The following is a 24,689-nucleotide window of genomic DNA, read 5'->3' as shown; positions in this document are numbered from 1 at the left end:
CCCTACGGTGAAGCATGGTGGTGGCAGCATCATGCTGTGGGGGATGTTTTTCAGCTGCAGGGACTGGGAGACTAGTCAGGATCGAGGGAAAGAAGACCTGTTCCAGAGCCCTCAGGATCTCAGACTGGGGCGTAGCACACAGCCAAGACAATGCAGGAGTGGCTTCGGGACAAGTCTCTGAATGTCCATGAATGACTCAGCCAGAGCCCGGACTTTAACCTGTTCGAACATCTCTGGAGAGACCTGAAAATAGCTGTGCAGCGACGCTCCCCATCCAACCTGACAGAGCTGGAGAGGATCTGCAGAGAAGAATGGGAGAAACTCCCCAAATACAGGTGTGCCAAGCTTGTAGGGTGAAACCCAAGATGACTCAAGGTTGTAATCGCTGCCAAAAGGTGCTTCAACAAAGTACTGAGTAAAAGGTCACAAATACTTATGTAAATGTCATATTTCAGTTATTATTTTTTTATACATTTGCAAAAATGAAAATGTTTTTTCCTTCGTCATTATGGGGTATTGTGATGTCATTATGGGGTATTGTGATGTCATTATGGGGTATTGTGATATCATTATGGGGTATTGTGATGTCATTATGGGGTATTGTGATGTCATTACGGAGTATTGTGTGTAGGTTCGATGAGGGGGAAAAAACCGATTGAATCCATTTTAGAATAAGGCTGTAACGTAACAAGATGTGGAGAAGGAGTCTGAATATACTGTTCAGCCTACACAGATTCCACCACTTAGTTACATAGAAACCAACCTCATTCTAGGACACTAAACCCCTTCTGTTAAAGATGTAATGATACCAACCCCATTCTAGGACACTAAACCCCTTCTGATAAAGCTGTAATGATACCAACCTCATTCTAGGACACTAAACCCCTTCTGATAAAGCTGAAATTATACCGACACACTAAACCCCTTCTGTTAAAGCTGAAATGATACCAACCTCATTCTAGGACACACTAAACCTCTTCTGTTAAAGCTGAAATGATACCAACCCCATTCTAGGACACTAAACCCCTTCTGATAAAGCTGAAATGATACCAACCCCATTCTAGGACACACTAAACCCCTTCTGTTAAAGCTGAAATGATACCAACCCCATTCTAGGACACTAAACCCCTTCTGATAAAGCTGAAATGATACCAACCCCATTCTAGGACACTAAACCCCTTCTGTTAAAGCTCAAATGATACCAACCCCATTCTAGGACACTAAACCCCTTCTGTTAAAGCTGAAATGATACCAACCCCATTCTAGGACACACTAAACCCCTTCTGTTAAAGCTGAAATGATACCAACCCCATTCTAGGACACTAAACCCCTTCTGATAAAGCTGAAATGATACCAACCCCATTCTAGGACACTAAACCCCTTCTGTTAAAGCTGAAATGATACCAACCCCATTATAGGACACTAAACCCCTTCTGATAAAGCTGAAATGATACCAACCCCATTCTAGGACACTAAACCCCTTCTGTTAAAGCTCAAATGATACCAACCCCATTCTAGGACACACTAAACCTCTTCGAGCTGAACATACACCTGGTGTGTTTGTTGGGGTTCGTTTCCTTTGTTCCTTGTCAATCATTGGCTCGTTGGTGAAATGAGCATTTAGACAATATCTTTAAGTAAATCATTCAATCATTTATAAATGCAAGTGAAGACAGAAGTTGACAACAGGAACATAACGCAACGTTTCCCAGTAAGTTCCGCAAAATAGAAAAAGGTCCCAAGTTGCTTTTATAGAACCCGAAGTCCAGCCCTTGTGATGTCACTGCATACCTCATTACCTTCTACTCATCAGACCAAGCCCATGCATACACAGCTATATAAACTTACACGAGAGGCCTAGGCAGTAAATGTCCACTACCCCCAAAGTTGATTTATAGAACCCGAAGTCCAGCCCTTGTGATGTCACTGCATACCTCATTACCTTCTACTCATCAGACCAAGCCCATGCATACACAGCTATATAAACTTACACGAGAGGCCTAGGCAGTAAATGTCCACTACCCCCAAAGTTGATTTATAGAACCCGAAGTCCAGCCCTTGTGATGTCACTGCATACCTCATTACCTTCTACTCATCAGACCAAGCCCATGCATACACAGCTATATAAAGTTGACTTATAGTGGAATGTCTGACTCGTCTCTTATCTCTTACAGAACCCTGCAGAGTTCTGTCTTCACAGTCACACAGAGAGTTTCTTTATGAGAGGCAGAGAGACTGGAAAACAACCGTGGAACAATATTAAACCTCTATAATGAATATATATATATACACTAATATATATATATATATAACAATATATATATATTGTTAATCTGTAGTCTAGGACCCTATACATGTAAGGGGGAGGGGTCTTATAACCCATATTAAACTTGTTAATATTGTTCCACGGTTGTTTTCCAGTCTCTCTGCCTCTTATAAAGAAACTGCATGGGCTTGGTCTGATGAGTAGAAGGTAATGAGGTATGCAGTATATATATATATATAGTTAATCTGTAGTCTAGGACCCTATACATGTAAGGGGGAGGGGTCTTATAACCCCTCCCCTTCTATTAATACAACATAAGCATAATCAATTATTCTAATACATCAAACATTTGGTTCAGCCCCTATCATGACCCCTAGGTGAACCCCTGACATGTTTCTGTACATTATTGTGTGTAACAGGAAGTGAATGTACAGTAGGTAGGTGTGTAACAGGAAGTAGGCGTGTAACAGGAAGTGAATGTACAGTAGGTAGGTGTGTAACAGGAAGTGAATGTACAGTAGGTAGGTATGTAACAGGAAGTGAATGTACAGTAGGTAGGTGTGTAACAGGAAGTGAATGTACAGTAGGTAGGTATGTAACAGGAAGTGAATGTACAGTAGGTAGGTGTGTAACAGGAAGTGATAGTACAGTAGGTAGGTGTGTAACAGGAAGTGGATGTACAGTAGGTAGGTGTGTAACAGGAAGTGCATGTACAGTAGGTGTGTAACAGGAAGTGTGTATTACCTGGAACTTTGTCAACGGAGGCGAACACAGATCTCTGTGCTGTGGGGTCGTTGGGCGCTCGACGCGATTGGTCGTAGAAGCGGAAAGGGAGTTGACCACCGGCTGCAGTGTTTCCTGTCTGGCCGAAGCCCAGAACCTCTGACGAACTGGGCTGGACAGGAAGGTCGAGTAACGCTGGAACACACAGAGATGTTAGAGAGGGAGGTGTGTCCTCTGAGTGGCTTTCTCTCTCTGTCCCTCTCCTGGTGTGTCTCCCTGTCTCTCTCTCCTGGTGTGTCTTCCTATCAAATCTCTCTCTCTCCGGGTGTGTCTCCCTGTCTCTCTCTCCTGGTGTGTCTCACTGTCTCTCTCTCAGGGTGTGTCTCCCTGTCAAATCTCTCTCTCTCCTGGTGTGTCTCCCTATCAAATCTCTCTCTCTCCGGGTGTGTCTCCATGTCTCTCTCTCCGGGTGTGTCTCCCTGTCAAATCTCTCTCTCTACGGGTGTGTCTCCCTGTCTCTCTCTCCTGGTGTGTCTTCCTATCAAATCTCTCTCTCTCCGGGTGTGTCTCCCTGTCTCTCTCTCCTGGTGTGTCTCACTGTCTCTCTCTCAGGGTGTGTCTCCCTGTCAAATCTCTCTCTCTCCTGGTGTGTCTCCCTATCAAATCTCTCTCTCTCCGGGTGTGTCTCCCTGTCAAATCTCTCTCTCTCCTGGTGTGTCTCCCTATCAAATCTCTCTCTCTCCGGGTGTGTCTCCCTGTCTCTCTCTCCGGGTGTGTCTCCCTGTCAAATCTCTCTCTCTACGGGTGTGTCTCCCTGTCTCTCTCTCCAGGTATGTCTCAATCTTTCTCTCTCCCCCTCCACCTCGCTCTCTCTGTCTCTCTCCGAGTCTCTCTCTCTCAACGTCTCTCTCTCTCTCCCCGTCTCTCTCTCCGTCTCTCTCTCTCTCCCCGTCTCTCTCCGTCTCTCTCGCTCTCCCAGTCACTCTCTCTCTCCCCGTGTCTCTGTCTCTCTCTCTACCTGCTATCCTCTGTGTCTCTCTCTCTACCTGCTATCCTCTGTCTCTCTCTCTACCTGCTATCCTCTGTCTCTCTCTCTACCTGCTATCCTCTGTCTCTCTCTCTACCTGCTATCCTCTGTGTCTCTCTCTCTACCTGCTATCCTCTGTGTCTCTCTCTCTACCTGCTATCCTCTGTGTCTCTCTCTCTACCTGCTATCCTCTGTGTCTTTCTCTCTACCTGCTATCCTCTGTCTCTCTCTCTACCTGCTATCCTCTGTGTCTCTCTACCTGCTATCCTCTGTCTCTCTCTCTACCTGCTATCCTCTGTCTCTCTCTCTACCTGCTATCCTCTGTCTCTCTCTCTACCTGCTATCCTCTGTCTCTCTCTCTACCTGCTATCCTCTGTCTCTCTCTCTACCTGCTATCCTCTGTCTCTCTCTCTACCTGCTATCCTCTGTCTCTCTCTCTACCTGCTATCCTCTGTGTCTCTCTCTCTACCTGCTATCCTCTGTGTCTCTCTCTCTACCTGCTATCCTCTGTGTCTTTCTCTCTACCTGCTATCCTCTGTCTCTCTCTCTACCTGCTATCCTCTGTCTCTCTCTCTACCTGCTATCCTCTGTCTCTCTCTCTACCTGCTATCCTCTGTGTCTCTCTACCTGCTATCCTCTGTCTCTCTCTCTACCTGCTATCCTCTGTCTCTCTCTCTACCTGCTATCCTCTGTGTCTCTCTCTCTACCTGCTATCCTCTGTGTCTCTCTCTCTACCTGCTATCCTCTGTGTCTCTCTCTACCTGCTATCCTCTGTGTCTCTCTCTACCTGCTATCCTCTGTCTCTCTCTCTACCTGCTATCCTCTGTGTCTCTCTCTCTACCTGCTATCCTCTGTCTCTCTCTCTACCTGCTATCCTCTGTGTCTCTCTCTCTACCTGCTATCCTCTCTGTCTCTCTCTCTACCTGCTATCCTCTGTGTCTCTCTCTCTACCTGCTATCCTCTGTCTCTCTCTCTCTACCTGCTATCCTCTGTGTCTCTCTCTCTACCTGATATCATCTGTCTCTCTCTCTACCTGCTATCCTCTCTGTCTCTCTCTCTACCTGCTATCCTCTGTGTCTCTCTCTCTACCTGCTATCCTCTGTCTCTCTCTCTCTCTACCTGCTATCCTCTGTCTCTCTCTCTACCTGCTATCCTCTGTCTCTACCTGCTATCCTCTGTCTCTCTCTCTACCTGCTATCCTCTGTCTCTCTCTCTACCTGCTATCCTCGGTGTCTCTCTCTCTACCTGCTATCCTCTGTGTCTCTCTCTCTACCTGCTATCCTCTGTCTCTCTCTCTACCTGCTATCCTCTGTCTCTCTCTACCTGCTATCCTCTGTGTCTCTCTCTACCTGCTATCCTCTGTGTCTCTCTCTACCTGCTATCCTCTGTGTCTCTCTCTACCTGCTATCCTCTGTGTCTCTCTCTACCTGCTATCCTCTGTGTCTCTCTCTCTACCTGCTATCCTCTGTGTCTCTCTCCCTACCTTCTATCCTCTGTGTCTCTCTCTACCTGCTATCCTCTGTCTCTCTCCCTACCTTCTATCCTCTGTGTCTCTCTCTACCTGCTATCCTCTGTGTCTCTTTCTCTACCTGCTATCCTCTGTGTCTCTCTCTCTACCTGCTATCCTCTGTGTCTCTCTCTCTACCTGCTATCCTCTGTGTCTCTCTCTCTACCTGCTATCCTCTGTGTTTCTCTCTCTACCTGCTATCCTCTGTGTCTCTCTCTCTACCTGCTATCCTCTGTCTCTCTCTCTACCTGCTATCCTCTGTGTCTCTCTACCTGCTATCCTCTGTCTCGCTCTCTACCTGCTATCCTCTGTCTCTCTCTCTACCTGCTATCCTCTGTCTCTCTCTACCTGCTATCCTCTGTCTCTCTCTACCTGCTATCCTCTGTCTCTCTCTCTACCTGCTATCCTCTGTCTCTCTCTCTACCTGCTATCCTCTGTCTCTCTCTCTACCTGCTATCCTCGGTGTCTCTCTCTCTACCTGCTATCCTCTGTCTCTCTCTCTACCTGCTATCCTCTGTCTCTCTCTCTACCTGCTATCCTCTGTGTCTCTCTCTCTACCTGCTATCCTCTGTCTCTCTCTCTACCTGCTATCCTCTGTCTCTCTCTACCTGCTATCCTCTGTGTCTCTCTCTCTACCTGCTATCCTCTGTCTCTCTCTCTACCTGCTATCCTCTGTCTCTCTCTCTACCTGCTATCCTCGGTGTCTCTCTCTCTACCTGCTATCCTCGGTGTCTCTCTCTCTACCTGCTATCCTCGGTGTCTCTCTCTCTACCTGCTATCCTCTGTGTCTCTCGCTCTACCTGCTATCCTCTGTCTCTCTCTCTACCTGCTATCCTCTGTCTCTCTCTCTACCTGCTATCCTCTGTCTCTCTCTCTACCTGCTATCCTCTGTCTCTCTCTCTACCTGCTATCCTCTGTGTCTCTCTCTCTACCTGCTATCCTCTGTGTCTTCATGCGTCTGGCCTGTATCCTCTGTGTCTCTCTCTCTACCTGCTATCCTCTGTGTCTTCATGCGTCTGGCCTGTATCCTCTGTGTCTCTCTCTCTACCTGCTATCCTCTGTGTCTTCATGCGTCTGGCCTGTATCCTCTGTGTCTCTCTCTCTACCTGCTATCCTCTGTGTCTTCATGCGTCTGGCCTGTATCCTCTGTGTCTCTCTCTCTACCTGCTATCCTCTGTGTCTCTCTCTCTACCTGCTATCCTCTGTGTCTCTCTCTCTACCTGCTATCCTCTGTGTCTCTCTCTCTACCTGCTATCCTCTGTCTCTCTCTCTACCTGCTATCCTCTGTGTCTCTCTCTCTACCTGCTATCCTCTGTGTCTCTCTCTCTACCTGCTATCCTCTGTGTCTCTCCCTCTACCTGCTATCCTCTGTGTCTTCATGCGTCTGGCCTGTATCCTCTGTGTCTCTCTCTCTACCTGCTATCCTCTGTGTCTCTCTCTCTACCTGCTATCCTCTGTCTCTCTCTCTACCTGCTATCCTCTGTGTCTCTCTCTCTACCTGCTATCCTCTGTGTCTCTCTCTCTACCTGCTATCCTCTGTGTCTCTCTCTCTACCTGCTATCCTCTGTGTCTCTCTCTCTACCTGCTATCCTCTGTGTCTCTCCCTCTACCTGCTATCCTCTGTGTCTTCATGCGTCTGGCCTGTATCCTCTGTGTCTCTCTCTCTACCTGCTATCCTCTGTGTCTTCATGCGTCTGGCCTGTATCCTCTGTGTCTCTCTCTCTACCTGCTATCCTCTGTGTCTTCATGCGTCTGGCCTGTATCCTCTGTGTCTCTCTCTACCTGCTATCCTCTGTGTCTTCATGCGTCTGGCCTGTATCCTCTGTGTCTCTCTCTCTACCTGCTATCCTCTGTGTCTTCATGCGTCTGGCCTGTATCCTCTGTGTCTCTCTCTCTACCTGCTATCCTCTGTGTCTTCATGCGTCTGGCCTGTATCCTCTGTGTCTCTCTCTCTACCTGCTATCCTCTGTGTCTCTCTCTCTACCTGCTATCCTCTGTCTCTCTCTCTACCTGCTATCCTCTGTGTCTCTCTCTCTACCTGCTATGCTCTGTGTCTCTCTCTCTACCTGCTATCCTCTGTGTCTCTCCCTCTACCTGCTATCCTCTGTGTCTTCATGCGTCTGGCCTGTATCCTCTGTGTCTCTCTCTCTACCTGCTATCCTCTGTGTCTCTCTCTCTACCTGCTATCCTCTGTCTCTCTCTCTACCTGCTATCCTCTGTGTCTCTCTCTCTACCTGCTATCCTCTGTGTCTCTCTCTCTACCTGCTATCCTCTGTGTCTCTCTCTCTACCTGCTATCCTCTGTGTCTCTCTCTCTACCTGCTATCCTCTGTGTCTCTCTCTCTACCTGCTATCCTCTGTGTCTCTCTCTCTACCTGCTATCCTCTGTCTCTCTCTCTACCTGCTATCCTCTGTGTCTCTCTCTCTACCTGCTATCCTCTGTGTCTCTCTCTCTACCTGCTATCCTCTGTGTCTCTCTCTCTACCTGCTATCCTCTGTGTCTCTCTCTCTACCTGCTATCCTCTGTGTCTTCATGCGTCTGGCCTGTATCCTCTGTGTCTCTCTCTCTACCTGCTATCCTCTGTGTCTTCATGCGTCTGGCCTGTATCCTGCCCTTGGCCAGGCGTTGCTTAGCGATGATGCAGCGGATGTGGTCGGCGAATATGAAGTTTGCCTGCAGGATGGGGAGGGGCTTGGCGTGGGGGTTGGACGAGGGTTTGTGGATGATAATGTTTAAAGCTCTGCTGTCATCCTCTACCCCAGACACCTGCATGTCCTGGTGGGGAAGAGAGAGAGAGAGAGAGAGAGAGAGAGAGAGAGAGAGAGAGAGACAGAGAGAGATGGTGTTACAGTCTTGTAATGCCACGTCTTATGTCTGTAATGTCCTTTTTTTTGTGTGTTTTATTTTGTCTATGGAAACCTCCCCCCCCCCAGGAAGACTAGCTGTCGTCATGACGTCAGTCTGCAGGACACAGAGTGTGTGGAGGAGGAGGAGGAGAGAGAGAGCGAGAGAGAGAAACAGACGGAGAGAGACAGAGAGAGAGAGAGCGAGAGAGAGACAGACAGAGAGAGAGACAGAGAGAGAGAGACAAAGAGAGAGAGACAGAAAGAGAGAGACAAAGAGAGAGAGACAGAGAGAGAGAGACAGACAGAGAGAGAGACAGACAGAGAGAGACAGAGAGACAGGGAGAGGCAGGGAGAGGCAGGGGAAGAGAGACAGAGAGAGAGAGAGAGAGAGAGAGAGAGAGAGAGAGAGACAGACAGAGAGAGAGAGGGAGAGAGACAGAGAGAGAGAGACAGAGACAGAGAGAGAGAGAGAGACAGAGAGAGAGAGACAGAGAGAGACAGACAGAGAGAGACAGAGAGACAGGGAGAGACAGGGAGAGGCAGGGAGAGGCAGGGGAAGAGAGAGAGAGAGAGAGAGACAGAGAGAGAGAGGGAGAGAGACAGAGACAGAGAGAGAGAGAGACGGGAGGGAGAGAGAGACAGGGAGGGAGAGAGAGAGAGACAGAGAGAGAGAGAGAGACGGGAGGGAGAGAGAGACAGGGAGAGAGAGAGACAGAGAGAGAGAGAGACGGGAGGGAGAGAGAGACGGGGAGGGAGAACACCTAATAGTCTTACCTGTAACAGACCAGCGAACTTGACCACACCCCAGCCCAAACGTTTGGTTTCAGGTTCAACCAGACTCATCTGGTAAACATCCACCGCCAGGAACCGTTGAGCCTGACCTCCTTCCTTACTGACCACCATACAGGCTATCAGATCACTGTTATCTACAGAGAGAGAGACCACAACACAACCATACAGGCTATCAGAACACTGTTATCTACAGAGAGAGAGAGAGAGAGAGACCACAACACAACCATACAGGCTATCAGATCACTGTTATCTACAGAGAGAGACAGACCACAACACAACCATACAGGCTATCAGAACACTTATCTACAGAGAGAGAGACCACAACACAACCATACAGGCTATCAGAACACTGTTATCTACAGAGAGAGAGACCACAACACAACCATACAGGCTATCAGATCACTGTTATCTACAGAGAGAGAGAGAGACCACAACACAACCATACAGGCTATCAGATCACTGTTATCTACAGAGAGAGAGACCACAACACAACCATACAGGCTATCAGATCACTGTTATCTACAGAGAGACCACAACACAACCATACAGGCTATCAGAACACTGTTATCTACAGAGAGAGAGACCACAACACAACCATACAGGCTATCAGATCACTGTTATCTACAGAGAGAGAGAGACCACAACACAACCATACAGGCTATCAGAACACTGTTATCTACAGAGAGAGAGAGAGAGAGAGAGACCACAACACAACCATACAGGCTATCAGATCACTGTTATCTACAGAGAGAGAGACCACAACACAACCATACAGGCTATCAGATCACTGTTATCTACAGAGAGAGAGAGACCACAACACAACCATACAGGCTATCAGATCACTGTTATCTACAGAGAGAGAGACCACAACACAACCATACAGGCTATCAGATCACTGTTATCTACAGAGAGAGAGACCATAACACAACCATACAGGCTATCAGATCACTGTTATCTACAGAGAGACCACACCACAACCATACAGGCTATCAGATCACTGTTATCTACAGAGAGAGAGACCACAACACAACCATACAGGCTATCAGATCACTGTTATCTACAGAGAGAGAGAGACCACAACACAACCATACAGGCTATCAGATCACTGTTATCTACAGAGAGAGAGACCACAACACAACCATACAGGCTATCAGAACACTGTTATGAGGAGTATTAATCTACCACGTTAGACAGTAGAGACTAATATTATAATGAGGAGTGTTAATCCACCACGTTAGACAGTAGAGACTAATATTATAATGAGGAGTGTTAATCCACCACGTTAGACAGTAGAGACTAATATTATAATGAAGAGTGTTAATCTACCACGTTAGACAGTAGAGACTAATATTATAATGAGGAGTGTTAATCCACCACGTTAGACAGTAGAGACTAATATTATAATGAGGAGTGTTAATCTACCACGTTAGACAGTAGAGACTAATATTATAATGAGGAGTATTAATCCACCATGTTAGACAGTAGAGACTAATATTATAATGAGGAGTATTAATCCACCATGTTAGACAGTAGAGACTAATATTATAATGAGGAGTGTTAATCCACCACGTTAGACAGTAGAGACTAATATTATAATGAGGAGTATTAATTTACCACGTTAGACAGTAGAGACTAATATTATAATGAGGAGTGTTAATCTACCACGTTAGACAGTAGAGACTAATATTATAATGAGGAGTGTTAATCTACCACGTTAGACAGTAGAGACTAATATTATAATGAGGAGTGTTAATCTACCACGTTAGACAGTAGAGACTAATATTATAATGAGGAGAATTAATCTACCACGTTAGACAGTAGAGACTAATATTATAATGAGGAGTATTAATCTACCACGTTAGACAGTAGAGACTAATATTATAATGAGGAGTGTTAATCTACCACGTTAGACAGTAGAGACTAATATTATAATGAGGAGTGTTAATCTACCACGTTAGACAGTAGAGACTAATATTATAATGAGGAGTATTAATCTACCACGTTAGACAGTAGAGACTAATATTATAATGAGGAGTGTTAATCTACCACGTTAGACAGTAGAGACTAATATTACAATGAGGAGTATTAATCTACCACGTTAGACAGTAGAGACTAATATTATAATGAGGAGTGTTAATCTACCACGTTAGACAGTAGAGACTAATATTATAATGAGGAGTGTTAATCTACCACGTTAGACAGTAGAGACTAATATTATAATGAGGAGTATTAATCTACCACGTTAGACAGTAGAGACTAATATTATAATGAGGAGTGTTAATCTACCACGTTAGACAGTAGAGATTAATATTATAATGAGGAGTATTAATCTACCACGTTAGACAGTAGAGACTAATATTATAATGAGTATTAATCTACCACGTTAGACAGTAGAGACTAATATTATAATGAGGAGTATTAATCCACCACGTTAGACAGTAGAGACTAATATTATAATGAGGAGTATTAATCTACCACGTTAGACAGTAGAGACTAATATTATAATGAGGAGTATTAATCTACCACGTTAGACAGTAGAGACTAATATTATAATGAGGAGTATTAATCTACCACGTTAGACAGTAGAGACTAATATTATAATGAGGAGTACTAATCTACCACGTTAGACAGTAGAGACTAATATTATAATGAGGAGTATTAATCTACCACGTTAGACAGTAGAGACTAATATTATAATGAGGAGTGTTAATCTACCACGTTAGACAGTAGAGACTAATATTATAATGAGGAGTATTAATCTACCACGTTAGACAGTAGAGACATCTTTATAATGAGGAGTATTAATCTACCACGTTAGACAGTAGAGACTAATATTATAATGAGGAGTGTTAATCTACCACGTTAGACAGTAGAGACTAATATTATAATGGGGAGTATTAATCTACCACGTTAGACAGTAGAGACATCTTTATAATGAGGAGTATTAATCTACCACGTTAGACAGTAGAGACATCTTTATAATGAGGAGTATTAATCTACCACTTTAGACAGTAGACATCTTTATAATAATTAATATCATATAATTTATACTTATTTTCCACCATAATTTGCAAATAAATTCATTAAAAATTCTACAATGTGATTTTCTATTGTCATAGTTGAAGTGTACCTATGATGAAAATTACAGGCCTCTCTCATCTTTTTAAGTGGGAGAACTTGCACAATTGGTGGCTGACTAAATACCTTTTTTCCCCACTGTACGTGGACGTCATTGACGAGGTCTGAGAAATATTCCGTATTTAATATAAAATGTCATTAAATGATTAAGCCGTGATATGTCGTTGTCAGAGATAACTGAGGAACGACGTTCCAGACTGACCTTTAGCCGACACAGCCCTGTGGCGTGTGGTTGGAAATCACCTGTTTATACTTCGCTACTTCTACTTTCCCTTCCTCGTCAATAAAACAATGATCAACGTTACTATCATATAGAGACTTAATCAACCCCCCCCACCCCCAGGTCTCTCTCAGATAGAGACTTAATCAACCATCCCTCCCCCAGGTCTCTATCAGATAGAGACTTAATCAACCCCCCCCACCCCCAGGTCTCTATCAGATAGAGACTTAATCAACCCCCCCCTCCCCCAGGTCTCTATCAGATAGAGACTTAATCAACCCCCCCCTCCCCCAGGTCTCTCTCAGATAGAGACTTAATCAACCACCCCCCCCCTTCCCAGGTCTCTAGCAGATAGAGACTTAATCACCCCCCCCCCCCTTCCCAGGTCTCTATCAGATAGAGACTTAATCAACCCCCCCCCTCCCCCAGGTCTCTATCAGATAGAGACTTAATCAACCCCCCCCTCCCCCAGGTCTCTCTCAGATAGAGACTTAATCAACCACCCCCCCCCTTCCCAGGTCTCTATCAGATAGAGACTTAATCACCCCCCCCCCTTCCCAGGTCTCTATCAGATAGAGACTTAATCAACCATCCCTCCCCCACCAGGTCTCTCTCTGTATCAGAAGGGAAGTGATCAGTGTTTCATCTCATTTCACACACACACACACACACACACACACACACACACACACACACACACACACACACACACACACACACACACACACACACACACACACACACACACACACACACCTCTGCTCTAAAAGTGTATCAGAGTTGAGTCAGAGGTTTCCACTGTGGGCCTGAACCCCTTCTGTCTGTTCCAAGAATATTACTGTAACAAACTCACACAGACTTACTGAGATCTAGAACATGTCAGTCTCGATGAGGTCTAGAACATGGTCAGTCTTGATGAGGTCTAGAACATGGTCAGTCTTGATGAGGTCTAGAACATGGTCAGTCTTGATGAGGTCTAGAACCCGGTCAGTCTCAATGAGGTGTAGAACACGGTCGGTCTCAATGAGGTGTAGAACACGGTCGGTCTTGAACATGGTCAGTCTTGATGAGGTCTAGAACATGGTCAGTCTTGATGAGGTCTAGAACATGGTCAGTCTTGATGAGGTCTAGAACATGGTCAGTCTTGATGAGGTCTAGAACCCGGTCAGTCTCAATGAGGTGTAGAACACGGTCAGTCTCAATGAGGTGTAGAACACGGTCGGTCTTGAACATGGTCAGTCTTGATGAGGTCTAGAACATGGTCAGTCTTGATGAGGTCTAGAACATGGTCAGTCTCAATGAGGTGTAGAACACGGTCGGTCTCAATGAGGTGTAGAACACGGTCAGTCTCAATGAGGTGTAGAACACGGTCGGTCTTGAACATGGTCAGTCTTGATGAGGTCTAGAACATGGTCAGTCTTGATGAGGTCTAGAACATGGTCAGTCTCAATGAGGTGTAGAACACGGTCGGTCTCAATGAGGTGTAGAACACGGTCGGTCTTGAACATGGTCAGTCTTGATGAGGTCTAGAACATGGTCAGTCTTGATGAGGTCTTGAACATGGTCAGTCTTGATGAGGTCTAGAACATGGTCAGTCTTGATGAGGTCTAGAACATGGTCAGTCTTGATGAGGTCTAGAACATGGTCAGTCTTGATTAAGTATAGAACCCGGTCAGTCTTGATGAGGTCTAGAACACGGTCAGTCTTGATGAGGTCTTGAACACAGTCAGTCTTGATGGAGGTCAAGAGCATGGTCAGTCAGAGCTTAACACACACACACACACACACACAGTCTTACTTAGGTCCAGGACATCGTCGGTCTTGATGAGGTCTTCAGAGCGAGTGAGAGGAAGCTGCGTCTCTGGTTCTCCCTGCAGCTGAAGAGATAATGATCTCAGCATGAAGAACACACGGATGGCCTGTAGAGGGAGAAACACATCGGTCACCAACATACGACACACAGAGTGGCTGGTTCAGTGTGTCTCACTTGGTACAGAACATCTCTCCCCAGGGCAGTAGGTACAGAACATCCCTCCCCAGGTCAGTAGGTGGTACAGAACATCCCTCCCCAGGGCAGTAGGTACAGAACATCCCTCCCCAGGTCAGTAGGTACAGAACATCCCTCCCCAGGTCAGTAGGTACAGAACATCCCTCCCCAGGTCAGTAGGTGTGTCTCAGTGTGTGTGTGTGTGTGTCTCAGTGTGTGTGTGTGTGTGTGTGTGTGTGTGTGTGTGTGTGTGTGTGTGTGTTACCCGTCTGGTCTTCTCTACTCCTCCACAGGGCAGTCTCTTAACGAAGTCTATTCCAGTCAGAGGAGTACCAGTAGGAGGAAGTAGAACAGACGCGTCCATCATGAGGTACTCCACGTTCAGGGGCTTACTCTGGAGACACATTAAATACATTATCAGGGGCTTACTCTGGAGACACATTAAATACATTATCAGGGGCTTACTCTGGATACACATTAAATACATTATCAGGGGCTTACTCTGGAGAGACATTAAATACATTATCAGGGGCTTAGTCTGGAGACACATTAAATACATTATCAGGGGCTTACTCTGGAGAGACATTAAATACATTATCAGGGGCTTACTCTGGAGAGACATTAAATACATTATCAGGGGCTTACTCTGGAGACACATTAAATACATTATCAGAGGCTTACTCTGGAGAGACATTAAATACATTATCAGGGGCTTACTCTGGAGAGACATTAAATACATTATCAGGGGCTTACTCTGGAGAGACATTAAATACATTATCAGGGGCTTACTCTGGAGACACATTAAATACATTATCAGGGGCTTACTCTGGAGAGACATTAAATACATTATCAGGGGCTTACTCTGGAGACACATTAAATACATTATCAGGGGCTTACTCTGGAGAGACATTAAATACATTATCAGGGGCTTACTCTGGAGACACATTAAATACATTATCAGGGGCTTACTCTGGAGACACATTAAATACATTATCGGGGGCTTACTCTGGAGACACATTAAATACATTATCAGGGGCTTACTCTGGAGACACATTAAATACATTATCAGGGGCTTACTCTGGAGACACATTAATACATTATCAGGGGCTTACTCTGGAGACACATTAAATACATTATCAGGGGCTTACTCTGGAGAGACATTAAATACATTATCAGGTACTCCATGTTCAGGGGGTTACTCTGAGTAAACCTTTGCCTTAACTTTATTGGGATAGGGGGCAGTATTCGGAAGTTTGGATGACTGAGGTGCCCAAAGTAACCTGCCTGCTACTCAGGCCTAGAAGCTAGGATATGCATATAGTTGGTAGATTTGGATAGAAAACACTCTAAAGTTTCCAAAACTGTTAAAATAATGTCTGTGAGTATAACAGAACTGATATGGCAGGCAAAAACCTGAGGGAAATCCATCCAGGAAGTACTATTATTTTGATGCCTGTTTTTCCATTGAAAGCCTATCCACCATACAAAGACTTAGGACCCAGTTCACGAGCTCTGTGGCTTCTTCTACATGTGGCCAGTCATTAGGCGTTGTTTCAGGCTTCTACTCTGAAAACTGAGGGAGATACAGCGATTTCAATGAGAGGACAGTGGAGATTTCCAGACATGAGTCCTGCGCGTGATCGGGACCTCGCCTTTCTTGTTTCTCCTTTTCTATTGACGAAGCTTTTGTCCGGTTGAAATATGATCGATCATTTATGACAAAAAACAATCTGAGGATTGATTAAAAACATCGTTTGACATGTTTCTATGAACTTTTATGGTACTTATGTGATTTTTCGTCAGCCTGCTGTGATCGCGCTTTGCGCCAATGGATTACTGAACAAAACACACCATGAAAAAAACGGAGGTTTTTGGATATAAAGAGGGACTTTATCGAACAAAACAAACATGTATTGTGTAACATGGAGTCTTGTGGGTGCAACCATATGAAGATCATCAAAGGTAAGTTATAAATTCTAATCGCTATTTCTGACTTGTGTGGCTCTTCTACTTGGCTGGTTACTGTTTGTAATGATTTGTCAAATCCCCGAGCTGACAAGGTACAAATCTGTCGTTCTGCCCCTGAACAGGCAGTTAACCCACTGTTCCTAAACCGTCAGGGTAGGCCGTCATTGAAAATAAGAATTTGTTCTTAACTGACTTGCCTAGTTAAATAAAGGTCAAATTAAATAACACTTGTATGTTTTAGGAATGTTTATTATAAGTGTTTTTCAATTTTGAATTTGGCGCTCTGCAATTTCACCGGCTGTTGTCCAAAGCAGTTTTAACAGGCCACATAATAACTTGCTTAGTTTGGTTTAGTCTGTTATTCAACAGACACTGGGAAATGAATTCACCTTTCAGCTGGACAATAACCTAAAACACCAAGGCCAAACTCACACTGGGGCTGATTACCAAGACGACAGCGAGGATAACCTGGGAGATGAATTCACCTTTCAGCAGGACAATAACCCTAAAACACCAAGGCCAAACTCACACTGGGGCTGATTACCAAGACAACAGCGAGGATAACCTGGGAAATGAATTCACCTTTCAGCAGGACAATAACCTAAAACACCAAGGCCAAACTCACACTGGGGCTGATTACCAAGACGACAGCGAGGATAACCTGGGAAATGAATTCACCTTTCAGCAGGACAATAACCTAAAACACCAAGGCCAAACTCACACTGGGGCTGATTACCAAGACGACAGTGAGGATAACCTGGGAGATGAATTCACCTTTCAGCTGGACAATAACCTAAAACACCAAGGCCAAACTCACACTGGGGCTGATTACCAAGACGACAGCGAGGATAACCTGGGAGATGAATTCACCTTTCAGCTGGACAATAACCCTAAAACACCAAGGCCAAACTCACACTGGGGCTGATTACCAAGACGACAGCGAGGATAACCTGGGAAATGAATTCACCTTTCAGCTGGACAATAACCTAAAACACCAAGGCCAAACTCACACTGGGGCTGATTACCAAGACGACAGCGAGGATAACCTGGGAGATGAATTCACCTTTCAGCTGGACAATAACCCTAAAACACCAAGGCCAAACTCACACTGGGGCTGATTACCAAGACGACAGCGAGGATAACCTGGGAGATGAATTCACCTTTCAGCTGGACAATAACCCTAAAACACCAAGGCCAAACTCACACTGGGGCTGATTACCAAGACGACAGTGAGGATAACCTGGGAGATGAATTCACCTTTCAGCTGGACAATAACCCTAAAACACCAAGGCCAAACTCACACTGGGGCTGATTACCAAGACGACAGCGAGGATAACCTGGGAGATGAATTCACCTTTCAGCTGGACAATAACCCTAAAACACCAAGGCCAAACTCACACTGGGGCTGATTACCAAGACGACAGCGAGGATAACCTGGGAGATGAATTCACCTTTCAGCAGGACAATAACCCTAAAACACCAAGGCCAAACTCACACTGGGGCTGATTACCAAGACGACAGCGAGGATAACCTGGGAAATGAATTCACCTTTCAGCTGGACAATAACCCTAAAACACCAAGGCCAAACTCACACTGGGGCTGATTACCAAGACGACAGCGAGGATAACCTGGGAGATGAATTCACCTTTCAGCTGGACAATAACCCTAAAACACCAAGGCCAAACTCACACTGGGGCTGATTACCAAGACGACAGTGAGGATAACCTGGGAGATGAATTCACCTTTCAGCTGGACAATAACCCTAAAACACCAAGGCCAAACTCACACTGGGGCTGATTACCAAGACGACAGCGAGGATAACCTGGGAGATGAATTCACCTTTCAGCTGGACAATAACCCTAAAACACCAAGGCCAAACTCACACTGGGGCTGATTACCAAGACGACAGCGAGGATAACCTGGGAGATGAATTCACCTTTCAGCAGGACAATAACCCTAAAACACCAAGGCCAAACTCACACTGGGGCTGATTACCAAGACGACAGCGAGGATAACCTGGGAAATGAATTCACCTTTCAGCTGGACAATAACCCTAAAACACCAAGGCCAAACTCACACTGGGGCTGATTACCAAGACGACAGCGAGGATAACCTGGGAGATGAATTCACCTTTCAGCTGGACAATAACCCTAAAACACCAAGGCCAAACTCACACTGGGGATGATTACCAAGACGACAGCGAGGATAACCTGGGAGATGAATTCACCTTTCAGCTGGACAATAACCTAAAACACCAAGGCCAAACTCACACTGGGGCTGATTACCAAGACGACAGCGAATGCTCCTGATTGGCTGAGTTAAAGTTCTGACTTAAATCTACTTGTAAATGTACGGCGAGACCTGGAAATGGTTGTCTACGGCAACGGATCAACAACCAATGACAGAGCTTGAATCATTTAGATAATAATAAATCATTCTTAAGAGACTTACCCAGAAACACTCACAGCTCTTAGAGAATTACCCAGAAACACTCACAGCTCTTAAGAGAATTACCCAGAAACACTCACAGCTCTTAGAGAATTACCCAGAAACACTCACAGCTCTTAGAGACTTACCCAGAAACACTCACAGCTCTTAGAGAATTACCCAGAAACACTCACAGCTGTAATCACTGACAAAGGCGCGACTCAGGGGTGTGAAAACTTACATAAATTATATATTTCTGTTTGTCATTTTCCGAGGGGCTGTTACCGAGACCGAGGGGCTGTTACCGAGACCGAGGGGCTGTTACCGAGACCGAGGGGCTGTTACCGAGACGGTCAAATATGAATACCACCAACTACCACTTAAATACAAGGCAGTCCTTCATTACCAAGGGGCTGTTATTGAAGAAGCTTCATGTAGCAGTAGAATGAACAACCCACTTCCAGAATCATCAACCCCCACAACAACATCTGGCTTATTCGCCATACAAGAAAACACACACACACGTACGCACGGATACACGCACATACAGGCAGCACAGGCACACGTGCGTTCACACTCTCACACACATGCGTCATAACAACACATATATCACGTGTGTGTGTGTGGTTGTGTGTCTGAGACAGGTGGACTAACCGTCATGCTCCTGTACTCATCTTCAAACATGTCCAGGAAGATCTCCTCCCCCTGAGAGAGAGAGAGAGAGACAGAGAGACAGAGAGAGCGAGAGAGAGTGAGAGAGAGAGAGACAGAGAGAGAGGGACATAAAAAAAATAATGTCACTAGTGCATCTTCAAAATAATCTGAAACATGGTGACTAGACCCCTTTTTAAATCATCTGAAACATGGTGACTAGACTCCTCTTTAAATCATCTGAAACATGGTGACTAGACCTCCTCTTTAAATCATCTGAAACATGGTGACTAGACCTCCTCTTTAAATCATCTGAAACATGGTGACTAGACTCCTCTTTACATCATCTGAAACATGGTGACTCCTCTTTAAATCATCTGAAACATGGTGACTAGACTCCTCTTTAAATCATCTGAAACATGGTGACTAGACTCCTCTTTAAATCATCTGAAACATGGTGACTAGACTCCTCTTTAAATCATCTGAAACATGGTGACTAGACCTCCTCTTTAAATCATCTGAAACATGGTGACTAGACTCCTCTTTAAATCATCTGAAACATGGTGACTAGACTCCTCTTTAAATCATCTGAAACATGGTGACTAGACCTCCTCTTTAAATCATCTGAAACATGGTGACTAGACTCCTCTTTAAATCATCTGAAACATGGTGACTAGACCTCCTCTTTAAATCATCTGAAACATGGTGACTAGACCTCCTCTTTAAATCATCTGAAACATGGTGACTAGACTCCTCTTTAAATCATCTGAAACATGGTGACTAGACCTCCTCTTTAAATCATCTGAAACATGGTGACTAGACTCCTCTTTACATCATCTGAAACATGGTGACTCCTCTTTAAATCATCTGAAACATGGTGACTAGACTCCTCTTTAAATCATCTGAAACATGGTGACTAGACTCCTCTTTAAATCATCTGAAACATGGTGACTAGACTCCTCTTTAAATCATCTGAAACATGGTGACTAGACCTCCTCTTTAAATCATCTGAAACATGGTGACTAGACTCCTCTTTAAATCATCTGAAACATGGTGACTAGACTCCTCTTTAAATCATCTGAAACATGGTGACTAGACCTCCTCTTTAAATCATCTGAAACATGGTGACTAGACTCCTCTTTAAATCATCTGAAACATGGTGACTAGACCTCCTCTTTAAATCATCTGAAACATGGTGACTAGACCTCCTCTTTAAATCATCTGAAACATGGTGACTAGACTCCTCTTTAAATCATCTGAAACATGGTGACTAGACCTCCTCTTTAAATCATCTGAAACATGGTGACTAGACTCCTCTTTAAATCATCTGAAACATGGTGACTAGACTCCTCTTTAAATCATCTGAAACATGGTGACTAGACCTCCTCTTTACATCATCTGAAACATGGTGACTAGACTCCTCTTCAAAATAATCTGAAACATGGTGACTAGACTCCTCTTTAAATCATCTGAAACATGGTGACTAGACTCCTCTTTAAATAATCTGAAACATGGTGACTAGACCTCCTCTTTAAATCATCTGAAACATGGTGACTAGACTCCTCTTTAAATCATCTGAAACATGGTGACTAGACTCCTCTTTAAATCATCTGAAACATGGTGACTAGACTCCTCTTTAAATCATCTGAAACATGGTGACTAGACCCCTCTTTAAATCATCTGAAACATGGTGACTAGACCTCCAATTTAAATCATCTGAAACATGGTGACTAGACCTCCTCTTTAAATCATCTGAAACATGGTGACTAGACTCCTTTTTAAATCATCTGAAACATGGTGACTAGACTCCTCTTTAAATAATCTGAAACATGGTGACTAGACTCCTCTTTAAATCATCTGAAACATGGTGACTAGACTCCTCTTTAAATCATCTGAAACATGGTGACTAGACCCCTCTTTAAATCATCTGAAATATGGTGACTAGACCTCTTCAAATCATCTGAAACATGGTGACTAGACTCCTCTTTAAATCATCTGAAACATGGTGACTAGACTCCTTTTTAAATCATCTGAAACATGGTGACTAGACTCCTCTTTAAATAATCTGAAACATGGTGACTAGACCCCTCTTTAAATCATCTGAAACATGGTGACTAGACTCCTCTTTAAATCATCTGAAACATGGTGACTAGACCCCTCTTTAAATAATCTGAAACATGGTGACTAGACCTCCTCTTTAAATCATCTGAAACATGGTGACTAGACTCCTCTTTAAATCATCTGAAACATGGTGACTAGAGCCCTCTTTAAATCATCTGAAACATGGTGACTATACCTCCTCTTTAAATCATCTGAAACATGGTGACTAGACTCCTCTTTAATTAATCTGAAACATGGTGACTAGACCTCCTCTTTAAATCATCTGAAACATGGTGACTAGACTCCTCTTTAAATCATCTGAAACATGGTGACTAGACTCCTCTTTAAATCATCTGAAACATGGTGACTAGACTCCTCTTTAAATCATCTGAAACATGGTGACTAGACTCCTCTTTAAATCATCTGAAACATGGTGACTAGACTCCTTTTTAAATCATCTGAAACATGGTGACTAGACTCCTCTTTAAATCATCTGAAACATGGTGACTAGACTCCTCTTTAAATCATCTGAAACATGGTGACTAGACCTCCTCTTTAAATCATCTGAAACATGGTGACTAGACTCCTCTTTAAATCATCTGAAACATGGTGACTAGACCTCCTCTTTAAATCATCTGAAACATGGTGACTAGACTCCTCTTTAAATCATCTGAAACATGGTGACTAGACTCCTCTTTAAATCATCTGAAACATGGTGACTAGACCTCCTCTTTAAATCATCTGAAACATGGTGACTAGACCTCCTCTTTAAATCATCTGAAACATGGTGACTAGACTCCTCTTTACATCATCTGAAACATGGTGACTCCTCTTTAAATCATCTGAAACATGGTGACTAGACTCCTCTTTAAATCATCTGAAACATGGTGACTAGACTCCTCTTTAAATCATCTGAAACATGGTGACTAGACTCCTCTTTAAATCATCTGAAACATGGTGACTAGACCTCCTCTTTAAATCATCTGAAACATGGTGACTAGACTCCTCTTTAAATCATCTGAAACATGGTGACTAGACTCCTCTTTAAATCATCTGAAACATGGTGACTAGACCTCCTCTTTAAATCATCTGAAACATGGTGACTAGACTCCTCTTTAAATCATCTGAAACATGGTGACTAGACCTCCTCTTTAAATCATCTGAAACATGGTGACTAGACCTCCTCTTTAAATCATCTGAAACATGGTGACTAGACTCCTCTTTAAATCATCTGAAACATGGTGACTAGACCTCCTCTTTAAATCATCTGAAACATGGTGACTAGACTCCTCTTTAAATCATCTGAAACATGGTGACTAGACTCCTCTTTAAATCATCTGAAACATGGTGACTAGACCTCCTCTTTAAATCATCTGAAACATGGTGACTAGACTCCTCTTTAAATCATCTGAAACATGGTGACTAGACTCCTCTTTAAATCATCTGAAACATGGTGACTAGACTCCTCTTTAAATCATCTGAAACATGGTGACTAGACCTCCTCTTTAAATAATCTGAAACATGGTGAAACTAGACTCCTCTTTACATCATCTGAAACATGGTGACTAGACCTCCTCTTTAAATAATCTGAAACGTGGTGAAACTAGACTCCTCTTTACATCATCTGAAACATGGTGACTAGACCTCCTCTTTAAATAATCTGAAACATGGTGAAACTAGACTCCTCTTTACATCATCTGAAACATGGTGACTAGACCTCCTCTTTAAATCATCTGAAACATGGTGACTAGACCTCCTCTTTAAATCATCTGAAACATGGTGACTAGACTCCTCTTTAAATCATCTGAAACATGGTGACTAGACTCCTCTTTAAATCATCTGAAACATGGTGACTAGACTCCTCTTTAAATCATCTGAAACATGGTGACTAGACTCCTCTTTAAATCATCTGAAACATGGTGACTAGACCTCCTCTTTAAATCCTCTGAAACATGGTGACTAGACCTCCTCTTTAAATCATCTGAAACATGGTGACTAGACCTCCTCTTTAAATCATCTGAAACATGGTGACTAGACTCCTCTTTAAATAATCGGCTACCTGCCACCCCATCTATCTGCAATATTAAATCTGATCTAATCCCCCTTAAAAAAGTGTGTGAGAGGAACACTTGTTTTGTAGAAGAGCAGTACCATGTTCATGTGTTTTCCAACATTATCAGGACCACAATGTCCTCACAAGACTCCAGACTGTCTTCACAAGGGACAACAACAAGTCTCCAGACTGTCTTCACAAGGGACAACAACACGTCTCCAGACTGTCTTCACAAGGGAAAACAACGTTTATGCTTCAATATGAGAGGGAAAAACTTGCCTTATAGAAACGCCGTAGGAGATGCAGACTCTCTTCTCTGGCTCCCTGAAACACACAGAACAACACATCACACCTCCTGAACACACTCCTCAACAACAACACATCACACCTCCTGAACACACTCCTCAACAACACACAGAACACACATCACACCTACTGAACACACTCCTCAACAACACACATCACACCTCCTGAACACACTCCTCAACAACACACATCACACCTACTGAACACACTCCTCAACAACAACACAGAACACACATCACACCTCCTGAACACACTCCTCAACAACACACAGAACACCTCCTGAACACACTCCTCAACAACAACACAGAACACACATCACACCTCCTGAACACACTCCTCAACAACACACAGAACACACATCACACCTACTGAACACACTCCTCAACAACAACACATCACACCTCCTGAACACACTCCTCAACAACACACATCACACCTCCTGAACACACTCCTCAACAACACACATCACACCTCCTGAACACACTCCTCAACAACAACACAGAACACACATCACACCTCCTGAACACACTCCTCAACAACACACAGAACACACATCACACCTCCTGAACACACTCCTCAACAACAAAACAGAACACACATCACACCTCCTGAACACACTCCTCAACAACACACAACACACTCCTCAACAACACACAGAACACACATCACACCTCCTGA

At 44.1% G+C, this 24,689-nt stretch overlaps 1 protein-coding gene across 5 annotated transcripts in view; it reads right to left on the bottom strand.

Moving 5' to 3' along the window:
• clec16a (C-type lectin domain containing 16A) overlaps positions 1 to 24,689 on the bottom strand; it is a 96,126-nt gene that overhangs the window by 3,807 nt on the left and 67,630 nt on the right. For 4 of the 5 annotated variants that reach the window (XM_090194491.1, XM_090194493.1, XM_090194492.1 and 1 more), the window contains exons 15-21: positions 23,985 to 24,029; positions 19,556 to 19,606; positions 14,772 to 14,900; positions 14,318 to 14,438; positions 9,144 to 9,295; positions 8,094 to 8,298; positions 3,011 to 3,184 (exon numbers count right to left, since the gene is read on the bottom strand). In XM_090194491.1, the coding sequence (XP_090050617.1) occupies positions 3,011 to 3,184; positions 8,094 to 8,298; positions 9,144 to 9,295; positions 14,318 to 14,438; positions 14,772 to 14,900; positions 19,556 to 19,606; positions 23,985 to 24,029 (877 nt within the window). Of the gene's footprint in view, positions 1 to 3,010; positions 3,185 to 8,093; positions 8,299 to 9,143; positions 9,296 to 10,199; positions 10,274 to 14,317; positions 14,439 to 14,771; positions 14,901 to 19,555; positions 19,607 to 23,984; positions 24,030 to 24,689 lie in introns of those variants that run through there. The other variant, XM_090194495.1, reaches the window with a different exon arrangement.

This window comes from Oncorhynchus mykiss, chromosome 13 (genome assembly GCF_057628025.1).
Source record: "Oncorhynchus mykiss isolate SJ-2025 chromosome 13, ASM5762802v1, whole genome shotgun sequence".
NCBI lineage: Eukaryota > Metazoa > Chordata > Actinopteri > Salmoniformes > Salmonidae > Oncorhynchus > Oncorhynchus mykiss.
The sequence above is the reverse complement of the archived record's forward strand: the minus strand, read 5'-3'. Positions and strand labels throughout refer to the sequence as shown.